The 22477-nt window shown below is 37.4% G+C and overlaps 1 protein-coding gene and 1 long non-coding RNA gene across 7 annotated transcripts in view; both read left to right on the top strand.

Annotated features, from left to right (window-relative positions):
* The window catches only part of Stxbp5 (syntaxin binding protein 5), a 180444-nt gene that overhangs the window by 80626 nt on the left and 77341 nt on the right, over positions 1-22477 (top strand). For all 6 annotated transcript variants that reach the window (XM_058573613.1, XM_046427358.2, XM_046427360.2 and 3 more), the window contains one exon: positions 21981-22135. In XM_058573613.1, the coding sequence (XP_058429596.1) occupies positions 21981-22135 (155 nt within the window). The remainder of the gene's footprint in view (positions 1-21980; positions 22136-22477) is intronic.
* Positions 15349-17090, top strand: LOC131423529 (uncharacterized). The gene is made up of 2 exons (XR_009225225.1): positions 15349-15914; positions 16129-17090. It is a non-coding gene; the product is annotated as an uncharacterized LOC131423529 (long non-coding RNA).

A 22477-nucleotide genomic window follows, 5' to 3' on the forward strand; every position in this document is an offset into this window, starting at 1 on the left:
TGTATTCATATGTGTAAGGAAGGACCTTATATATTACAGATAACACCTCAATAGGAAAGTTATGTCACATTCATTCCACTCTCTTTCCTATTCCTATCCTCCCCTTCCTTCCCTCTACTCCCCTTTGTCCAATCCATTGAATTTCCATTCTTCCTTTCATCCCTTGTTGTGGGCTACTATCCACATATCGGAGAGAACTTTTGATCTTTGGTGTTTGGAACTGGCTTATTTCACTTAGCATGAGAGTCTCCGGATCCATTCAGTTATTGGTGAATGTCATAAAGTCATATTTTATGGCTGAGTAATATTCCATTGTGTATATATACCACAATTTCTTTGTCCATTCATCTGTTGATGCACATCTAGGTTAGTTTCATAGCTTAGCTATTATGGATTGTGCTGCTACAAAGATTGATATAGTTGCATCACTGCAGTTTTCTGATTTTAACTCCTTTGGATGTATATTGCAGAGTAGGATAACTGGGTCAACTGGTGGTTCCATTTCTCATGTTTTGAGGAATCTCCTTACTGCTTTCCAGACTGCCCTAATTTGCAGTCCCACGAACAGTGTATGAGTGCACCCTTTTCCCCACCTCCTCACCAACATTTCATTGCTTGTATTCCTGATAATTGCCATTCTGACTGGAGTGAGATGAAATCTCAGTGTAGTTTTAATTTGCATTTCTCTAATTGATAAAAGATATTGAACATTTTTTCATATATTTGTTGACCTTTCATAGTTCTTCTTTTTTTTTTTTTTTAATTTTTTATTGTGGGTTGTTCAAAACATTACAAATTTCTTGACATATCATATTCCACACTTTGATTCTAGTGGGTTATGAACTCCCACCTTCACCCCATACACAGATTGCAGATTCACATCAGTTACACATCCATTGATTTACAAATTGCCATACTAGTGTCTGTTGTACTCCGCTGCCTTTCCCATCATCCACCCTCCCCCGTCCCCACCTCTCCCCTCCCCTCCCCTCCTCTCTCTCTACCCCCTCCACTGTATAACCCTGAGTGTCTCCTTCCATTACTGTGCAATTTACCTTCTCTCTCCCTTTCCCTCCCACCTCTCATCCCTGTTAAATGTTAATCTTCTTCTCCTGTTCTTCGTCCCTACTCTGTTCTTAGTTACTTTCCTTATATCAAAGAAGACATTTGGCATTTGTTTTTTAGGGATTGGCTAGCTTCACTTAGCATAATCTGCTCTAATGCCATCCATTTCCCTGTAAATTCTATGATTTTGTCATTTTTTAATGCGGAGTAATACTCCATTGTGTATAAATGCCACATTTTTTTTATCCATTCGTCTATTGAAGGGCATCTAGGTTGGTTCCACAGTCTTGCTATTGTGAACTGTGCTGCTATGAACATCGATGTAGCAGTGTCCCTGTAGCATGCTCTTTTTAGGTCTTTAGGGAATAGACCAAGAAGGGGAATAGCTGGGTCAAATGGTGGCTCCATTCCCAGCTTTCCAAGAAATCTCCATACTGCTTTCCAAATTGGCTGCACCAATCTGCAGTCCCACCAGCAATGTACAAGTGTACCCTTTTCCCCACATCCTCGCCAGCACTTGTTGTTGTTTGACTTCCTAATGGCTGCCAATCTTACTGGAGTGAGATGGTATCTTAGGGTGGTTTTGATTTGCATTTCTCTGACAGCTAGAGATGTTGAGCATTTTTTCATGTACTTGTTGATTGACTGTATGTCCTCCTTTGTGAAGTGTCTGTTCAGGTCCTTGGCCCATTTGTTGATTGGGTTGTTTGTTCTCTTATTGTCTAATTTTTTGAGTTCTTTGTATACTCTGGATATTAGGGCTCTATCTGAAGTGTGAGGAGTAAAGATTTGTTCCCAGGATGTAGGCTCCCTATTTACCTCTCTTATTGTTTCTTTTGCTGAGAAAAAACTTCTTAGTTTGAGTAAGTCCCATTTGTTGATTCTAGTTATTAACTTTTGTGCTATGGGTGTCCTATTGAGGAATTTGGAGCCCGACCCCACCGACTGTAGATCGTAGCCAACTTTTTCTTCTATCAGACGGCGCGTCTCTGATTTGATATCAAGTTCCTTGATCCATTTTGAATTCACTTTTGTGCATGGCGAGAGAAAGGGATTCAGTTTCATTTTGTTGCATATGGATTTCCAGTTTTCCCAGCACCATTTGTTGAAGATGCTATCCTTCCTCCATTGCATGCTTTTAGCCCCTTTATCAAATATAAGATAGTTGTAGTTTTGTGGATTGGTTTCTGTGTCCTCTATTCTGTACCATTGGTCCACACGCCTGTTTTGGTACCAGTACCATGCTGTTTTTGTTACTATTGCTCTGTAGTATAGTTTGAAGTCTGGTATCGCTATACCGCCTGATTCACACTTCTTGCTTAGCATTGTTTTTGCTATTCTGGGTCTTTTATTTTTCCATATGAATTTCATGATTGCTTTCTCTATTTCTACAAGAAATGCCATTGGGATTTTGATTGGCATTGCATTAAACCTATAGAGAACTTTTGGTAATATCGCCATTTTGATGATGTTAGTTCTGCCTATCCATGAACAGGGTATATTTTTCCATCTTCTAAGATCTTCTTCTATTTCTCTCTTTAGGGTTCTGTAGTTTTCATTGTATAAGTCTTTCACCTCTTTTGTTAGGTTGATTCCCAAGTATTTTATTTTTTTTGAAGATATTTTGAATGGAGTGGTTGTCCTCATTTCCATTTCAGAGGATTTGTCGCTGATATACAGGAATGCCTTTGATTTATGCGTGTTGATTTTAAATCCTGCCACTTTGCTGAATTCATTTATTAGCTCTAATAGTTTCTTTGTAGAGCCTTTTGGGTCTGCTAGATATAGAATCATATCATCTGCAAATAGTGATAATTTAATTTCTTCTTTTCCTATTTTTATGCCTTTAATTTCTTTCGTCTGTCTAATTGCTCTGGCCAGTGTTTCGAGAACTATGTTGAAGAGAAGTGGAGAGAGAGGCCATCCCTGTCTTGTTCCAGATTTTAGAGGGAATGCCTTCAGTTTTTCTCCATTCAGAATAATGCTAGCCTGAGGCTTAGCATAGATTGCTTTTACAATATTGAGGTATGTTCCTGTTATCCCTAGTTTTTCTAGAGTTTTGAACAAAAAGGGATGCTGTACTTTGTCGAATGCTTTTTCCGCATCTATCGAGATGATCATATGGTTCTTATTTTTAAGTCTATTGATGTGGTGAATAACATTTATTGATTTCCGTATATTGAACCAGCCTTGCATCCCAGGGATGAATCCTACTTGATCATGGTGTACAATTTTTTTGATATGTTTTTGTATCCGATTTGCCAGAATTTTATTGAGGATTTTTGCATCTAGGTTCATTAGAGATATTGGTCTGTAGTTTTCTTTCTTTGAAGTGTCTTTGTCTGGTTTAGGTATCAGGGTGATGTTGGCCTCATAGAATGAATTTGGAAGTTCTCCCTCCTTTTCTATTTCCTGAAGTAGCTTGAAAAGTATTGGTATTAGTTCTTCTTTAAAGGTTTTGTAAAATTCTGCTGTATACCCATCGGGACCTGGGCTTTTCTTAGTTGGTAGTCTTTTTATGGTTTCTTCTATCTCCTCAATTGATATTGGTCTGTTTAGGTTTTCTATATCCTCCTGACTCAATCTGGGCAGATCATATGACTTAAGAAATTTATCTATGCCTTCACTATCTTCTAATTTATTGGAGTATAAGGATTCAAAATAGTTTTTGATTATCTTCTGTATTTCTGAAGTGTCTGTTGTGATATTGCCTTTTTCATCCCGTATGCTAGTAATTTGAGTTCTCTCTCTTCTTCTCTTCACTAGCATCGCTAAGGGTCTGTCGATTTTGTTTATTTTTTCAAAGAACCAACTTTTAGTTTTGTCAATTTTTTCAATTGTTTCTTTTGTTTCGATTTCATTAATTTCAGCTCTGATTTTAATTATTTCTTGCCTTCTACTTCTTTTGCTGTTGTTTTGCTCTTCTTTTTCAAGGATTTTGAGATGAAGTATGAGATCATTTATTTGTTGGTTTTTTCTTTTTTTAAGGAATGAACTCCAAGCAATGAATTTTCCTCTTAGAACTGCTTTCAATGTGTCCCATAGATTCCGATATGTTGTGTCTGTGTTTTCATTTATCTCTAAGAATTTTTTAATTTCCTCCTTGATGTCTTCTATAACCCATTGATCATTCAGTAACCTATTGTTCATTCTCCAATTGATGTATGCTTTTTCCTTCCTTCTTTTATCGTTGATTTTCAGTTTCATTCCATTATGATCAGATAAGATGCATGGTATTATCTCTACTCCTTTATATTGTCTAAGAGTTGCCCTGTGACATAATATATGATCTATTTTTGAGAAGGATCCATGTGCTGCTGAGAAAAAAGTGTAACTGCTTGATGTTGGGTGGTATACTCTATATATGTCAATTAGGTCTAGGTTATTAATAGTGTTATTGAGTTCTATAGTTTCCTTATTCAACTTTTGTTTGGAAGATCTGTCCAGTGGCGAGAGAGGTGTGTTGAAGTCTCCCATGATTATGGTGTGGTGGTCTATTAGACTCTTGAACTTGAGAAGAGTTTGTTTGACGAACATAGCTGCACCATTGTTTGGGGCATAAATATTTATGATTGTTATGTCTTGTTGGTGTATGGTTCCCTTAAGCAGTATGTAGTGTCCCTCTTTATCTCTTTTGATTAACTTTGGCTTGAAATCTATTTTATTTGATATGAGTATGGACACGCCTGCTTGTTTCCGAAGTCCATATGAGTGATATGATTTTTCCCAACCTTTCACCTTCAGCCTATGTATGTCTTTTCCTATCAAATGCGTCTCCTGTAGGCAGCATATTGTTGGGTCTTGTTTTGTGATCCATTCTACTAGCCTGTGTCTCTTAATTGGTGAGTTTAAGCCATTAACATTTAGGGTTATTATTGAGATATGGGTTGTTCTTCCAGCCATATTTGTTTATTTCTGTTACTAAACATTGTTTGTTTTCCTCTTTGATTATTTCCCCCCCCCCTTTACTGTCCTACCTCCCACTGTTGGTTTTCATTGTTATTTTCCATTTCCTCTTCCTGTAATACTTTGGCGAGGATGTTTTGAAGAGATGGTTTTCTAGCTGCGAATTCTTTAAACTTTTGTTTATCGTGGAAGGTTTTAATTTCATTCTCCATCCTGAAGCTTAATTTCGCTGGATACACAATTCTTGGTTGGAACCCATTTTCTTTCAGTGTTTGAAATATGTTATTCCAGGATCTTCTAGCTTTCAGAGTCTGTGTTGAAAGATCAGCTGTTATCCTGATTGGCTTGCCCCTAAATGTAATCTGCTTCCTTTCTCTTGTAGCTTTTAAAATTCTCTCCTTATTCTGTATGTTGGGCATCTTCATTATAATGTGTCTAGGTGTGGATCTCTTATGATTTTGCACATTCGGCGTCCTGTAGGCTTCTAGGATTTGGATTCTGTCTCATTCTTCAAGTCTGGGAAGTTTTCTTGTATTATTTCATTGAATAGACTGCTCATTCCTTTGGTTTGGAGCTCTGTACCTTCCTGTATCCCAATGACTCTTAAGTTTGGTCTCTTAATGTTATCCCATATTTCTTGGATGTTCTGCTCATGGTTTCTTAACAGTCTTGCTGAGCTGTCTATGTTCTTTTCCAGTTGAAATACTTTGTCTTCATTGTCTGATGTTCTATCTTCTAAGTGTTCTACTCTGTTGGTAGTATTCTCCATTGAGTTTTTAAGTTGGTTTATTGCTTCCTGCATTTCTAGGATTTCTGATTGCTTGTTTTTTATAACCTCTATCTCCCTGTATAGTTGATCCTTTGCTTCCTGGATTTGTTTGCGTAATTCGTTGTCAAAGTGATCTTTCATTGTCTGATTTTGCTGTTTAATGTCTTCCTTGATACTCCAGATCATCTGAAGCATGTATATCCTGAATTCTTTATCTGACATTCCATCTGCTGCAGCTGTTACCTCTTCTAAAGTTGCGTTGACCTGCATTGCTTGTGGTCCTTTCTTTCCTTGTCTTTTCATACTGCTTGCGTATCTTTCCTGCAGGTGCGGGCGGCGGCTCTGCTCTCTCCTTATTCCAATTGGGGTGTCGTGGCTACCACGCCGGCAGGTCACTGGGCCTGTTCTGGGAGCTGGTGGCGGCTCTGTTCTGCCCCTACTCCAATTGGGGTGACGTGTCTGTCGTACCAGCAGGCCACTGGGCCTGTCCCGCTGGTCGGTCGCAGATCTGCCCACCTTTCGGGCACGGGTGGAGGCTCTGCTTTGCCCCTACTCCAATTGGGGTGTCGTGACTACCCCGCCTGCAGGACGCTGGGTCTGTTCCTGGCAAGGGAGGTGACTCTGCTCTGTCACTACTCCAATTAGGGTGGTGTTTGTACCACGCCGGCAGGCTCCTGGGCCTGATCCGCAGGTCTGTTGTAGGTCTGCCTACCTTGAAGGCGCGGGCGGCGGATCTGCCCTGCCCCTCCTACCACGCCTGCGGACCCCTGGGCCTGATCTGCAGGTTGATCACTGGTCTGCTCACCCTGCGGGCACGGGTGGCGGTTCCACTCCGCCCCCACTCCAATTGGGGTCACGTGACCACCACACCGGCAGGGCCTGATCCGGGCGTGGGAGAAGGATCTGCTCTGCCCCTACTCGAGTTGGGGTGACGTGTGTACCACACTGGCAGGCCACTGGGCCTGACCCGCCAGGCTGTCACAGGTCTGTTTACCTTGCAAGCGCGAAGGGCGGCTCTGCCCTGCCCCTCCTACCACGCCCATGTACTACTGGGTCGTGGGTCTGCCCACCTGGCGGGTGTGGGTGGCGGCTCCGCTCCGCCCCCTCTCCAATTGGGGTCACGCGGTCACCACGCTGGCGAGCTGCTGGGCCTGCTCCGGGGGCTGGCGGCGGCCCGGCTCCTTCCCTCTGGCTCGAGGACAAATTGAGGAGACTCGGGTGACTGAGCCTCACCCCCCTTACCAGGAGACCAACTGCTTATGTCACCGCATGTATTGATGAAGATCTCTCCTCCACCGCTTTCTGCTGACTTCAGATCTCTGCCATGTTGGTATCCTATGCGAATGGCAGCATTTCGTTCCCCTTGCCGGGCAACCCAAGCAATGGGTGAGTCCTGACCAGCCCTCAGCAGGACCCGGACCGAGACACAGTTTCCGCGGGCTCCTAGCCCCTGTCCAGGGAAGTTCCGGGAGCCGGAACTCGGCCGCTCCGTGCTCGGTGTAAGCTCCTATAAGTGTAAGCTCCAAGAAGCAGTCCCCGCGGGCTCAGTTCCGGGAGCTGGAATTCGGCTTCTTGGTGCTTGGTGTTTGCTCTGATAGTAGCAGGGTCCAAGAAGCAGCCTCCGCAGGCTCCGTAGCCCTGAGCCAGGGCGGTTCCGGGACGGTTCCGGGAGCCGGAACTCGGCCGCCCCGCGCTCCGTGTTCACTCCGATAAGATCAGATTTTAAGAAGCACCCAGGCGCTGAACCCTAGCAATCTGTCTGCGAGCCACAGGCGAATTCCAGCCTGAAATTACCTGTTCTATGGCTGAATGAGCTGCGGTCAGTCAAAAACAGGTGTGGTGACGTCAGTTTACCAACATGGTGGCTGCTGGACTCCTCTGTGGTCTGACCGGTGTGGAGAACCGAGATGGACCGCTTCCTTCCCCCGTCTCGAACCCAGAATTCAGCCCTGAGTGCGGTGCTTGCGCGTCTGGCAGAAGCTGCAGCGCTGTAACCCTGCGTCTCTATCCCAGCGCGCGCTGCAGACTCTAGCCGCGGGGCGATTTGCTGAATAAGCAGTGTTACCCTCCGTGCGACAAACCTCTCGCGTTTGAGTCCCCATAGCCGATCCTCATGCGATGGAAATCCTTCCTCCAGGTTCCGGCGCACCCCACTATTGCTGGAAATTCTTAACAAGATATCCTTTAGCCGTCCTGACTTGTCATACTCCCACACAGTGAAGCAGCACACGGGGGTAATGCACTCCCCTCGCCGCCATCTTCCCTCATAGTTCTTCTTTTGAGGAGTGTTGTTTAGTTACTTTGCCCATTTATTTATTGGGTTATTGGACTGTCAGACTTGATTCAAATCCAGTTCTGTCACTTATTAACTGTATTATCTTTAGCAAGTTGCTTTACTTCAGTGAACCTTTTTCTTTATGTGCACAGGAGTAAAAGAAATAATGTGTTTGGAACATGATAGGTATTTGATGAATTCTAATTCCTTCCCTTTCTTACCTCTTCGCTTTGTTTTCACTAGTGGACTACATAAGATGTTGTAGACAGGGCCACATTTTGAACAAGAAGCAAGTTGGTGGGTTCATATTGTCAAATGGATATTCAGATGAACTCCTCAGAGTTTTGTGCTACAGAGCATTAGAAGAGTTAGTTTCTCTTCAGATAGGACCTCCATTCAATCACTACCTTTAGGGAAAGCATCTTTGTCATAGAACCTTAAAGCTAATGTTATCACAGTTAAATATAACAATTTAGTCACTTGGAAAATTACAGTGAAGAAATTAACTTGCTCCCTTTTGTTATGGTACATGCTATGGCAAATATGCACTAAGGTCAACCTTTTATATTGTAGAGCCAAAAAAGGACGATTTTTAGGTTTTAAAGGCTATATGACCTTTGTTGGCAACTACTCAGCTGCTCAACTCCACCTTTCTAGAAAGACTCAGAGCAGCAATAGACTTAAAAAAATGAATGAAATGTAGTTGTGTTCCAATAAAACTATATTTATTGACACTGAAGTTTGAATTTTATGTATTTCATGTGTCGTGAAATATTCTTTTGTGTGCTTTATCCTCCAACTATTTGAAAATGTTGAAAATGTAGAAACCATTCTTGGTTTGCAAGCCATATGTAAATTGGTGGCCACTTGTAGTTTTGCTGACCTCAGACATATGTGCACATTGTTGCTACACATACATGCTTATGATATATTTAAATTTATGCACAAGAAACAGTACTTTGTTTTTTGTTTGTTTGTTTGCTTGTTTTCAGTTCCTTTTTTTCCCATATGGTACTTGTGTTTGCTTTCAAGTGGTTTGGAAAGTGAGATGGTTTCTTAAATTTTAGTTTTAATGGAAACCTAAATGTATAGGTGAGTTACCTATATAGAATGTGAAAAAACAGAGTATAATAAAAATCCAGTGTACATCGTTATTATTCTGATTCTGAAAATTTCTAAAAGTCTATTTTAGTATGATTCTGAAACAGTATCACTGAGTTTCTCTTACTGTTTGCAAGGCCTGATGCCAAGTTAGAGAATTTTGACACTCTGGAACCAAAAAGCAAAGTCCCTTGTACACAAATGTGCTTATTTCCCCAGAACACAGGCTTTCTTTTTTATATTTTTTTCCTTTTCAACTGGAGTTTGTTCTTTAATTACTATACCTTTTAACACTTAAGCTGCATTTAACTGTGGGTCAGTTACTGTTCTAAGTGCTTTACACATGCTGATTCCTTGAATTCTAGCAATAGCTCTGTGAAGCAGATAATACCAGTATCCTTCTCTTAAAGATGAGAAAACTGAAGCAGAGAGCGTAAGTAATTTGCCAAACATTATACAGCAAACAAATGGCACAACTTGACTTATAAGACTGTATTCTTACTCATACTGTACTTCTTTTTTAAAATCCATTAAGTCCCAAGTTTTGACTTCTGTGAATATAATAAATATTCAAATATTATTTCAAAAATTATTGTAAGTGGTGCATTTGTTGCTCAAGTTAAGTTTTTGTAGATGTTAAACATCTGGGACAATGCTCTGTGTTCACATTAACCATTATTCTACAAAATCATACTCCTCCCCACAGACACACTTAAATTGCCTGCTAAAACTGCAGATGGTGGAATTGTTCACTTCATTTACAGAAGTATTGACTATTAAGAACAGTGTACTGGGGCTACAGATTTGGTAATACAGATTCGTTTATATTTTCTTTCTTTTATTATCCATGGAGTCTCTGCTCTGTGTTACCAATGCTTTGCATGAACATTTGTTCTATAGTTACTCTCTGTCCTCCATCCCAATTCTTGCTGAGCCATAGCAACAAGGAGATAAACTCATTTTGATGGCATGCTCATTTCCAGAAACAAAAGTAGATCCCTCTTGCAATTTTATGCCCTTAATGGAGACAAAAATCACCTCCTATATCTTGAACTGAAGCCTCTTATGTAAAAGGTTTAGCTTTCTTTCTTTGTAGAAAATGGAACCAAAAAGCAAAAGTCCCTTGTACACAAAGGTGCTTATACACAAAGGTACTGTATGCCAGGCATTCTGCTGTATGTTGAGTGCATTATCTTTCATAAACCGTATAACAGCACTGTTAAATGGTACTTTCATCATCTCCATTTAGGGATATGTATACTGAGTTTAGAGAGGTGAAGTAACTTGAACTAAAAAGTGCTAAGGCTGGAGTTTGAGTCCAGATTGACTCAGAGGTAGCATGGGTTAGGGATTGAATCATCCTAATGACTGACAAGTCATTCAGTTTGTCAAATCCTGGATTGTCTTTTAAATTTGTTACTCTATCAGATCATCATCCTAAATTTAATTATAGTCATACTAAATACAGCTAATCACATAATGTGAACTGAAAATGAGAGATCTTTCTTTGCCTCTAACATGTCAGGTAACGTCATGTAACTAGTTCAGTTACTCAGGGTTTGAGAGTTTCTTGTCACTTCAGGCCATACATTTAAGTTTATGATATGATAACCTTTGCAGTCATTGCATTTAGTCTTATGCTTATTTGGGTCCATCCAAACTAGGATGGACTGATTAGGTAGAGCTCTCACTATCCAATCATTTTATGTCAGAACATTCCTGCTTTAGCACAGTAACTTTTGGGGGACACCTTATATCCAAACCAAAATAACCTCTTTGAATCTTTAAACTTTTCATATTTGAAATGCCTCCTTAGTTAACCTTCCCACCTGTTTCTTCTCACTTTTACTGTGTCAACTAAAAGGTTTTGATCTTAAGTTGGTTGATTTTTATCATTTTCTTCAGGGATTGACATACTATAATCCATTCCAGATTTCCCTATAACATCTTCATTCTTTCAAAACAAGGACATTTTATTCCAGCATTACTTCCCAAACATCATACCTAACTAGGAGAAGTTTCATGTACTTTCTTGCTTTTCTGGAGGGAGTGGGGGGGATACTGGGGATTGAACTTAGAGGCATTCAACCACTGAGCCACATCCCCAGTTCTATTTTGTATTTAATTTAGAGACAGGGTCTCACTGAGTTGCTTAGCATCTTGCCATTACTGAGGATAGCTTTGAACTGTGATCCTCCTTTCTCAGCCTCCTGAGTCACTGGGTTACAGGTATGTACCACCGCGCTCAGCTGCTTTCTTACTTTTAAGATACCATTCGACTTACATTTCCTTGGCACAATTGTGAAGTCCTCTCTCTGCACCATATAATAAAGTAGAAAATAGCTTTGCATGTAGTAAATGGTCAAATGAAGAGAACAGGCCACCTCATAGAGTGATATTCAGAACTTCTGCTACTTTTTCTTAATCATTTTTGTTTTTAGGGGAACTCTTATAATTTTTTGGTGTAATCCCACATCACTAGAAAACTGTATCTAATAGATTGTTAGATATAATACCTTGTGTAGAAGTTATATAAGTGTATGCCCAAGATCAGATTTTTAAAAATTTTTTATTCTAATTTGTTATATATGACAGAATGCATTACAATTCATATTATACATATAGAGCACAATTTTTCATATCCCTGGTTGTATACAAAGTATATTCACTCCATTCATGTCTTCATACGTGTACTTAGGGTAATGATGTCCATCTCATTCCACTATCTTTTTTACCCCTTGCCCCCTCCCTCCCCTTTGCCCTATCTAGAGTTCATCTAATCTTCCCATGCTCCTCCTCCCAACCCCAGTATGAATCAGTCTCCTTATATCAGAGAAAACATTCAGCATTTGGTTTTTTGGGATTGGCTAACTTCACTTAGCATTATATTCTCCATCTCTATCCATTTACCTGCAAATGTCATCATTTTATTCTCTTTTATTGATGAGTAATATTCCATTGTGTATATATACACCACATTTTCTTTACCTATTCATCTAGTGAAGGGCATCTAGATTTGTTCTACAGTTTAGCTATTATTAATTGTGCTTCAATAAACATTGATGTGGCTGTGTCCCTGTACTTTGCTGTTTTTAAGTCCTTTGTTTATAGACCAAGGAGTGTGATAGCAGGATCAAATGGTAGTTCCATTCCCAATTTTCCAAGGAATCTCCATACTGCTTTCTATATTGGCTGTATCATTTTGCAGTGCCACCAGCAATGTGTGAGCGTGCCTTTTTCCCCACATCCTAGCTAACACCTTTGTTGTTTGTCTTCATAATACCTGCCATTCTGACTGGAGATGAAATCTTAGAGTAGTTTTGATTTGCATTTCTCTGATTGCCAGAGATGTTGAACATTTTTTTAATATATTTGTTGACTGACAGTATGTCACCTTCTGAGAAGTATCTGTTCAGTTCCTTGGTCCCTTGTTGATTGGGTTATTTGTTTTATTGGTGTTTAGCTTTTTGAGTTCTTTATATCCTGGAGATTAGTGCTGTATCTGATGTGCATGTGGTAAAATTTTGCTCCCAAGCTTTAGGCTCTCTATTCACCTCACTGATTATTTCTTTTGCTGAGAAGAAGCTTTTTAGTTTGAATCCATCCCATTTATTAATTTTTGCTTTTAATTCTTGCACTATAGGAGTCTTACTAAGGAAGTGGGGGCCTAATGTGATATGATGGGGATTTGGGCCTACATTTTCTTCTATTAGACCCAGGGTCTCTAGTTTAATTCCTAGGTCCTTGATCCACTTTAAGTTTTGTGCATGGTTAGAGACAGGGGTTTAATCTCAAAGATTAGATTTTTTACTTCTAACAATTTCACGTGCTAAGATCCCACCTGTATTTTTTAAGGTGTTTCCTATATTGCCTTTTTAAGGATAAAGGAATTTTATCTTTACTATTGTTATGGTTTAGATGTGAGGTGTCCCACAAAAGCTCATGTGTGAGACAATGCAAGAAGGTTCAGAGAAGAAATGATATGGTTATGAGAGCCTCCACCCGATCAGTGAATTAATCACCTGAGAGGATTAATTGAACATAACTGAAGGCAGGCAGGGTGTGGCTGGAGGAGGTGGGATATTGGAGGTGTGGCTTTGGGGTGTGTATTTGTATCTGGGGAGTGAAGTCTCTGCTTCCTGATCATCTTGTGAGCCACTTCTCTCCACCACACTATTCCACCATGTTGTTCAGCCTCACTTCAGCTCCAAAGAATGGAGCTGGCTGTCCATGGCCTGAGACCTCTGAAACTGTGAGCATGCAAATAAACTTTTCCTCCCCTAAAATTGCTCTTGTTGAGTCTTTCAGTCACAACAGTGGAAAAGCTGACTAAAACAACTATTAAATTAAAACTGCTCTTATGTATTTAAATAAATCTAATCATATACAAGTCTATTTGGATATCTTAAATACTACAACTACATTGTGTACTCCAAAATGACTGCTCTTCCTGGAAAGTCAGCATGGTGTGAAAATACAGGTTCAAGTTCACTTTGTATCTGCATGCAAAGCAGCAGTGCTTCATAGGAACTTTACAAATTTACTTTTTGCAGGCAAACACTCAGCTCAGCATTTATGTTTTCGTATATTACCCACACATTTGTTTATGCCTCTGTGTCTAGAAACTACTAATTAATTTAACATAATAGAATAGTGGTTAATAGTCACTTGGTAATAATTCTTTTATTTCTGAAATCCTAAAATAGAATTAACCCCTTCTACAGTTGTCCAATTTGTAAATTTATCAAAAGAGACAGCTTTACTTAAGCATAATTTTTATTTTCAAAATTGTCATTTTTTTCATAAGTTCTTCAAATGTCTTTTGCTTATGTTACCTCTGTTTATTCATCCTACTTTTCCTAGTACTGAATTTCATTCTGAGCTTTCCTATAATCTTTTCTTTTAGAGCTGTGCCTTCATGATCTGTATTGATTCTCTAGCATATTGTTAAAACTCTATTGTTCAAAGAACAGTTTTCCCTTCATTATTCATCTTATTCACATATTTTCCATCTTTCTCCAAAAAAGTGTTCCCTTTTGGTCTGTACATAGACTGAATAACTTAGTAAATACTCACTAATTGTCCTTTACTTTTACCTGACTGTGGTATATGTTAATATAAGTTTATATGATTTAGATTGTGTCTTTCTAGAGGCAGAGATCAAATCCATATAAAACAGTGTCTACACTAAATGATTTTGGAAACTGTATTCTTATAAATGAGCTCCGAAATTATATTCGTAACACTGTGAAGACCATATATATAGTCCATTTAATCAGAAAAAAATTTTATATGACAAAGACTACATTACAGCTTTTACTTTTATGTTTCCTAAACAGTACCTAATTGTTAACACAATTAAACTATTGATACAAAAAGAACCCAAAGTAATGGACTGATATTAATTAATGTTGTATTCCTATGAATTAGAAGATACGAATGACTCACTGAATTAGTATCTCCAAAGGATACATTGTATTATATGATGTGAATATTAATTCAAGTTGCTAATAATGCAATCAGTGTTATTAAAAGTTTTTAAAAGTATTGGGAGGCTGACACACTCAATAAGTTTTCCACAATTCTTATTTTTATTTGAAAGCCTAGATTTTATCACTAGAAACAAATGTCAGTTTGGGGGTTTATTTTTAATGACAGACTCAACTTATTCATTTTTGAGAAAATGTCAGTTACCCACGCCTAAATAATGACTGTCTAACAAATCATTTTTTTTCAAGGAAAAATAATAGTAGTTAGTTCATTGGATTCAGCCAAATCATTGCACAAGTGCCATTCTCTAAATATGTTTAACTGCATATACAAAAGTGTAGTCACACTAATCAGTGGCATTTTAAAGTGTTTATTAAGGGGAGCCTCTTTAATCTGTGGCAGTGCAGAATACAATGCCTAGTTTAGTTAGGTACCTCTGCTTTGATTCTTGTTGACATGCCAGTATTTTTTATCTACCTTCTATTACTTTTGGCCATAATTACCGGTCAAGAAATGTCTTACTCTTGTAATGAAAATGTTTTGACCTCACAGACTTCTGGGAAATATCCTGGCAATCTGTAGAGATCTCATGGACCTTTTAAGCATTGCTGTAGCATACTGCAGAGCAATAAGAGGCTATGCAAAATTAAATATATTGAGATTCCAATATTTTTATTCCTAAAAGGATATGAATTAGGGCCCATTGCTATTAACAATTTAATTTAGCACAATAGAAATTATATTGACAAAACATTTAATATAAGATTATATTAAAATTTTAACATTTTATTCAAATGCTATATATGTTAATCCATTCTACCAAAGTTATTTTAATATTACTTTAAAATTAGTCTTTAAATGAATAGGAACTTGCCTAAACATATCAGGTTCCTTTTTTTTTTCCCCCAAAACCAAAATTCTTTTATCTGTGTTATTGAAAGAATATTAGGGTTGATAACTAGGAAACATGCTTTGAAAATATAGCTACAGTATTCTACATGAACTTCCTAAAATTGATAGAGGTGCAGAGCTGAACTAGAAAGATACTGAAATATCATCATCACACAAGTACAATATTAGGTACTTTTTTGAAAATGTATTTTGTACTGAGCACTCTAATAAATATAGCATTTAATCTTCACAGTCTTTGAAGTGCTTATCAGTTAAGAGAAAGCTGATGGACTGACCATTAAAACAAGTTGTTCAGCTAGGCCTGGTGGTGCACACCTGTAATCCCAGCTGCTCGGGAGACTGAGGCAGGAAGATTGCAAGTTCAAAGCCAGCCTCAGAATCTTAGTGAGGCCCTAAGTAAGTCATTGAGACTCTGTCTCTAAATAAAATAAAAAAAGGGTTTGGGGATGTGGCTCAGTGGTTGAGCGCCCCGATTCACTCCCCAGTATTGGGGGGAGGGGAAATAAGACACAAAGTAATAGAGTTGGGATTTGAACACAGTTGTATTCTCCATGCCACACTCCATTTTCATAATGGTTTCTTCTGCTAACCTGTTATTGCCCCCTTTCAGCTCAAAACAGACCTTGAAGAATACTTGTCATAACTAAGCAGTACTCTATTTTTGTCAAAGAATTGTCCTTGGGACCAGCCTACCGACCCAGGTGTTCCCAGCTAAAAAGGTATATTAAAAAGATATATAGTTTCAGAGTGAACTCCACAGAGCATGAAGGGACTATGGGGCCTTACAGTAAGATCCTCAGTAACATTTTAATCACCCATACCCCTTCATAGGGATGGTTAAATCAGGTCATATTAGATTATTAGAAAGCTTAGTTTTTGTATCCTAGACTAGTGGTGCTCGAAGTGTGGCCTTTGAACAGCTCCTATCTTCTAACTGGTCTGAGATAAAATACATATAGAAATCAAGATTGAAAGTGTAGAAACTTGCATGTTGTGTAAAATTGTTGCAACATTTACGTGTACATTCAGTTTGTGTGTGTGTGTGTGTTTGTATTTATTTGTTTTACAAAGGCATTGATTTGTGATGAACTGAAAATTTTAAGTAGTTCTTGACTATAGAGTTTGCAAAGTCATGTTCAAAAGTATAACATTACATGATTAGGAGAGTATTTTTAATTCATCTCCTGATGTTTTAAATTTTATTTTATTCTTCTTGGCTCTTAGAATCAGTGTTTTTTTAAGTCTGTTTTTTTTTATTATTGCATTTTGATTTGATAACTCAAAGCCTAGTAAAAAGAATGTATTAATATTTTTTAGTATGCTTCACAAGTTTGGTTTTTATTTAGACCATGTGTGTTAGTCAGTTTTCCATCACTGTAACATCATACTTGAGTTATTGGCTCATGTTTTTGGAGGTTTCAGTCTGGTCAATTGGCATGTTGGGCCTGTGGTAAAATAGCACATCATGGTGGAAGTGTATGGCAGAGGAAACTGCGCACCCAATGGCAGCCTGGAAGCAGAGAGAGAGAGAGAGAGAGAGAGAGAGAGAGAGAGAGAGAGAGAGATACCAAGTTCAAATATTCCCTTTAAAGGCAAGCCCCCTGTAGCCTCACTTCTTCCCAGTAGGCCCCACCTCTTAAAAACTCTACCACCTCCCTATAATGCCTCCCTATAAGGCTTGGGAACCAAGCCTTTCAACACTCTTTGGAGTCACTTATCTAAACCATAGCATCATGTCTGTACATGAGTCTACTACATATGATTAGCTTAATCTAAATTTTTAGTTTTTGTGAAAAAATAGACAATTTAATACTGAATACAAGGGCATGGATCTCCATTAGAACATTCAAATTAAATGTTGATAATTTTCATTAGAAATTTGAAGTAATGAGACTCTTAAAATTTGATATAGAACTTAAAAAATAAAGTGGTTACTCATTTAATAAATATGTGTGTCTTTGGGTATTGTGATAAGCACTGGGATTAGAGTGGTAAAGTTTAGGTATTAGTTACCAGTTAGCTTACAAGAGCTAAGGTTCATAAAATTGCACTCATTCAACATATAAATATTTCTCTGAAAGAGAATTGTATCTTTCCGTCTGAAAGAAATTGTTGAAGATTTGGAAGAGTAGTAATGTAAACAATGAGTGATGTAGACAGTGGCATATGATATTAACAACTTAGAGCTTAATCTCTAACTTTTAATATACATAGAGATAGTGAATAATACATGTAGGGATAGTGATTATACAGAGTATAAAAACTACCTTGGACAGTATTTCTCAAATCTAGCACTATGTTGGAATCACCTGAGATTCTGGGCCCCAGGTTGAAGTATTTCTAGTTCACTAAGTCTAATGGTGCTATGACCAGCTCAGCTATAGGATTAGTGGTATTTCAGATGTGTGTGTGACAAACATTCTACTATTTTGGCCACCTAGCCAGAGCTACAAAGGTAAAATCTACAAAAGGAAAGTAGATAAAACAATGGCAATTCATTGGGTAAATACAGAGAAGAGTTTGGTGGAAGGTGCTTAGAAACATGGAGGAGTAGACTCCCTCCTCAGTGTGGGTTGATTAGGTTAGGCTTTTGTGAGGAAATATTGATTAAACTGATTTTTAAGGAGGAATAGGGATTAATCGAATATAAAACAAGGAAAATGCTAATTGAACATTTTATCCAAATGCTATATAAAGGCCAGAACTAAGGTCATTGTGGAGATGGGAAGGAGGAGATCAACTCTGGAGATCCTAATTGATAGAGTAAATGGAATGTATTTATAAGATCTGGAGTCCATCATTCATTACCCATGTGTGCCTTGCTCACTGCTGCAGTCACACTAGTCTTTTAGTACCTCAGATACACCCTGCTTATTCCTGACTTGGGGTCTTTGCAGCAGCCGCTCTTTTTGCTTTGTACCTTCTTCTACCTCCCAACCCAAGCTCTTTGGCTGCCTTCTGTTCATTTGTCACTAGCTCACCAGTCATCACTTAAAGGGCCTCTTCTGATCTCATGGTTTTACTCTGATTTCTCTGGCTCTACCCTTGCATTCAGCCTACCACTGTCCTTGTTTTATTTTCTTTGAAATACTTATCACAGTATGCTGATGTCTGCCTGGACTAGACATGAGAGCACTTGTTTATTCCCAGGAACACAGGCACTCAAGAAATATTGAGTGAATGCATAAACACTATTATGGAATTGGATTAGGTGTATTACTTATGAATGATTTTTTGGATTGAGATGGTTTCTTTAGGCAAGGAACACTCATAGAGAAACCCAGCTTCAACCAAAATGATTCTCAAGGCCAGACTAAGGTTAACCAGAAGCTAAAAGCATTTGTATTCCATGAAATGCCTAGCCTCTTTAAAAAAACAGCTGGAATTACAAAACTTTCAAAGTGACATCTTTCCAACCTAGATGTCTTCCAAAATAAGAGTCTTAGTTAACATCCAATATTATGAAAAAGGATTCTACACCTAAAGTAATAGAATAAAAATTACATTACATCTATACCTTCTTATAACCTCAAAAGGCTTACCTTTTAAATACATCCTACTGTCATGTATATCTAAAAACAACAAATTTTTTTTTTAAAAAGGCTTTCCTTTTTATTTTAAAAAAGAACATCAAATATTCTCCAAGTTTACTCTTCAAGTTTGGGTCATTATAATGAAAAAAAATGATGTATGGGTTTTGTACATTGGGTAGCTATTTCTTCAATCAGACATACAATTTTAAAGAAACAGCACTTAGCAAAAGTTTAAAAATAGTAAAAACAGGGTATTTATTGCTGGGTTTGGCAAATTTATTCAAAAGAAAATTACCTTGGTAACACGTCAGTTGACATCCTTAGTCTATATCTTTTATTCATCTACATTTAGAAAAAAAATATAGGCAGCTTGCAGAACCATAGGGGAAAAAAATAATTCACCTTCTGAGGATAAACCTAACTAATTGCCATAGCACTATTTAAGAATGTATAAAGTGGTCACTTAACCCAGTTTGATCTCCATGAGTGCTTTTTGGACATTTTATATAATTCAGTTGATATCCCTATGTTCATAGTTCTGGTAATAATAATACTGGTTTACTTTTCATTGGTGAAATAAAATTTTTAAAATGGATAATTGTGTTTTTATATTTCACATAAAATACCTGACCCAGGCATCCCAATCTGTAAAAGTTTAACAAACATTAGTTCCCTGTTGAACTCCTCACCTTTTTCATGGTATTTTTATGTTGTTGTATATTGCTATTTGAAGGTATAGAAAAACTATATTCTTTTTGTTCATTATATGTGAAAAAAAGTGGAATGAAATTAAATATACATTCCTAATCATAGTCTTTATAATCGCAGTATGCTGAGAGGTTGAAACACTAAATATATAGATTTGGTTTTATTGAGAATGAAATGTAATGTTACTTCAACTTAGCTGACAAAATAAGAATACCAAAATTAATTTAGGGTTGAAAAATCTAAATGATAATACACTAAAGAATGATTAGTGAAACACACATTTCTGTTCATTCGTTTGAGAAAATAATCTAATTAGTACCTAGTATGTAGCAGGCACTGTTTTGGATACAGTAATGAACAATACACATAAAAACCCCTGCCTCGTGGAGGACACATTTTGATGAGAAAAACACTAAGCTAAATAGATAAATTAGTTCTTAGTGATAAATATTGTGGAAGAAATAAAGCCAGATGTATGAATTGTCAAGATCATTGTACGGTCAGTGTAGCTAATAAAAAAAAAAAAAAGAAAAAAAAAGCTAGGATGGAATGTAGGATGACAGTGTAGAATGACAGTGTTGCTTAAAAAACTGTGATATCACAAAAATTATGTTTTATATTTTTAAAAAGATTAAATTGCTAACTATAATAATCATTTCAGTTCTTCATCTTAAAATTTATATTTGCTTATAAAATACACATCTGTATAACTGTGAATTGATTTTACTGAAGTTTATTCTTATTTTAGATAAAAATAAACATGATTTAAAATTTTTTTCCCCTACACACCATGAAGGAAAATTTTCACAGTGGATGACTGTGATATTGACAATAATAAAGATAACTCTTACATGGGTTAGTGTGGGCCAAGCACTGTTCAGTTTAAGAATCACCTGAAGTTACTTATCTCTGTCTCCATTTTATACGTGTGGACACTAGATGCAAAGAACTTAACAAGCTGTCCAAGTTCACATAGAAAGTAGCTAGAGATGAGATTTAAATTAAGATGGTTTCTAGTTTCAGCACCTTAACATTATTATACACCGTTTTTGTTTTTTTTTTTTCCGGTTTTAATATCTTTTTTTTCATATGGTGGTGAGGATTGAACCCAGTGCCTCACATGTGCGAGACAAGCACTCTACCCTGAGCTACAGTCTTGGCCCACCATTATTATACACTTTTTTTTTTTTAATGTAAGGACTTTAAAAATTCAGTGAATGGGAAAGAAAAGGATAATATGAAAAATAGGCTAGGAGGAAGATTAACTTACTGGCCTTAGTGTAAGCATGAGCAATTTAAGAAGTCATAAACAGGAGATTTAAGAAAATCATCCATAGGCTGGATGCCGTGGTGCACACCTATAATCCCAAAGATTTAGGAGGCTGAGGCAGGAGGATTGCAAATTCAAAGCCAACCTTAGCAGTTTAACAAGGACCTAAGCAACTTAGAGAGACCTCATCTCAAAAATAAAAAGACCCGGAAATGTGGCTCAGTGGTTAAGTGTCCCTGGTTCAATCCCTGGTAACACCCCCCACCCCCCAAAAAAAGTCATTTAGTTTTAGTAATTACTAGCAGAGAGACAGAAAAGGAAAATTATAGATTTGTAAGGCTAATTAGACATAGCAAACTGGCAACTGATAGGATGAGTAATGGAAGCTAAGATTTGAAAGTATATCTGCCAAGGTTCCAGAAGAAAATTAAGACCTACAGGAAATTGAGTGACTCTTCTCAGTTCTCAGGGGTGTTTTGTAGCTAGTGATTTGATACATCTTTGAAAAGTAGATTTGTTGTCAAGGCAGTAAGATTCTCTTGTTAAGTAGACTTTGTTAGGGCTAGAAATAAAAGTATTATACTCAAAAGATTTGCCTGAAACCCAGAGGAAATTTTATGACAGTTTTGTATAGGGGATTTAAAAAAAAAAAAAAAAAAATATATATATATATATATATATATATATATATATATATATATATGTCACCCAGAGGAGGTTAGAAGAGTCAAATGTGGTCAGTGTTCAATTTTTATTGTAGTTTAATTTTCAGGAATTTACCTGGGCCTTAAACCTAGTCTAATTAAAACCACCACATGACTATTCAGTTTTATGACAAATAAAAGTTGTAGAATTTGAGATTTTTATATTTCACTAAATAAAATTTATGATGCAGCAAGAAAATAGTCCCCACCATGCTATTTGTAATTCTAACTATTATTTTATTTCCAGGGAGCCTTTTATTATTTTATCAGGAGGTTTGTCATATGATACTGTAGGAAGAAGACCTTGCTTAACAGTAATGCATGGGAAAAGTACTGCTGTGCTGGAGATGGACTATCCAATTGTTGACTTCCTGACACTCTGTGAAACACCATACCCAAATGGTAAACTTTGCATCATTAAAACTCATTACCCATGAATATTAATACTGAAAACAAAGACTTCTGTGTTGTTAAGTAGTTTCCTTATCCTATTTTGCTTAATTTTTTTCTGAGAAACAGATGCTGCCTTCATTACCTTGCAAATATTATTTCAGCAGTTTGTTTTAACAAACCTTATCAGCTCAGTATTATACATTAGTAAGGGCCTTTGAAAGTTACACTATCCATATTAAGAAACATTTTAAAATTCTGTAGAATATTAGTGTGTTGGATTAGTCAGAGTTCTTCAGAGAAGTAGAACCAATAGGAGATAAATAGAATTGTTCTTGTGGGTATTCATATTTA

This window comes from Marmota monax, unplaced genomic scaffold, assembly GCF_021218885.2.
Source record: "Marmota monax isolate L192 unplaced genomic scaffold, Marmota_monax_Labrador192_F-V1.1 WCK01_AAM20220418_F8-fsc00114, whole genome shotgun sequence".
In the NCBI taxonomy this organism is placed as follows: Eukaryota; Metazoa; Chordata; class Mammalia; order Rodentia; family Sciuridae; genus Marmota; species Marmota monax.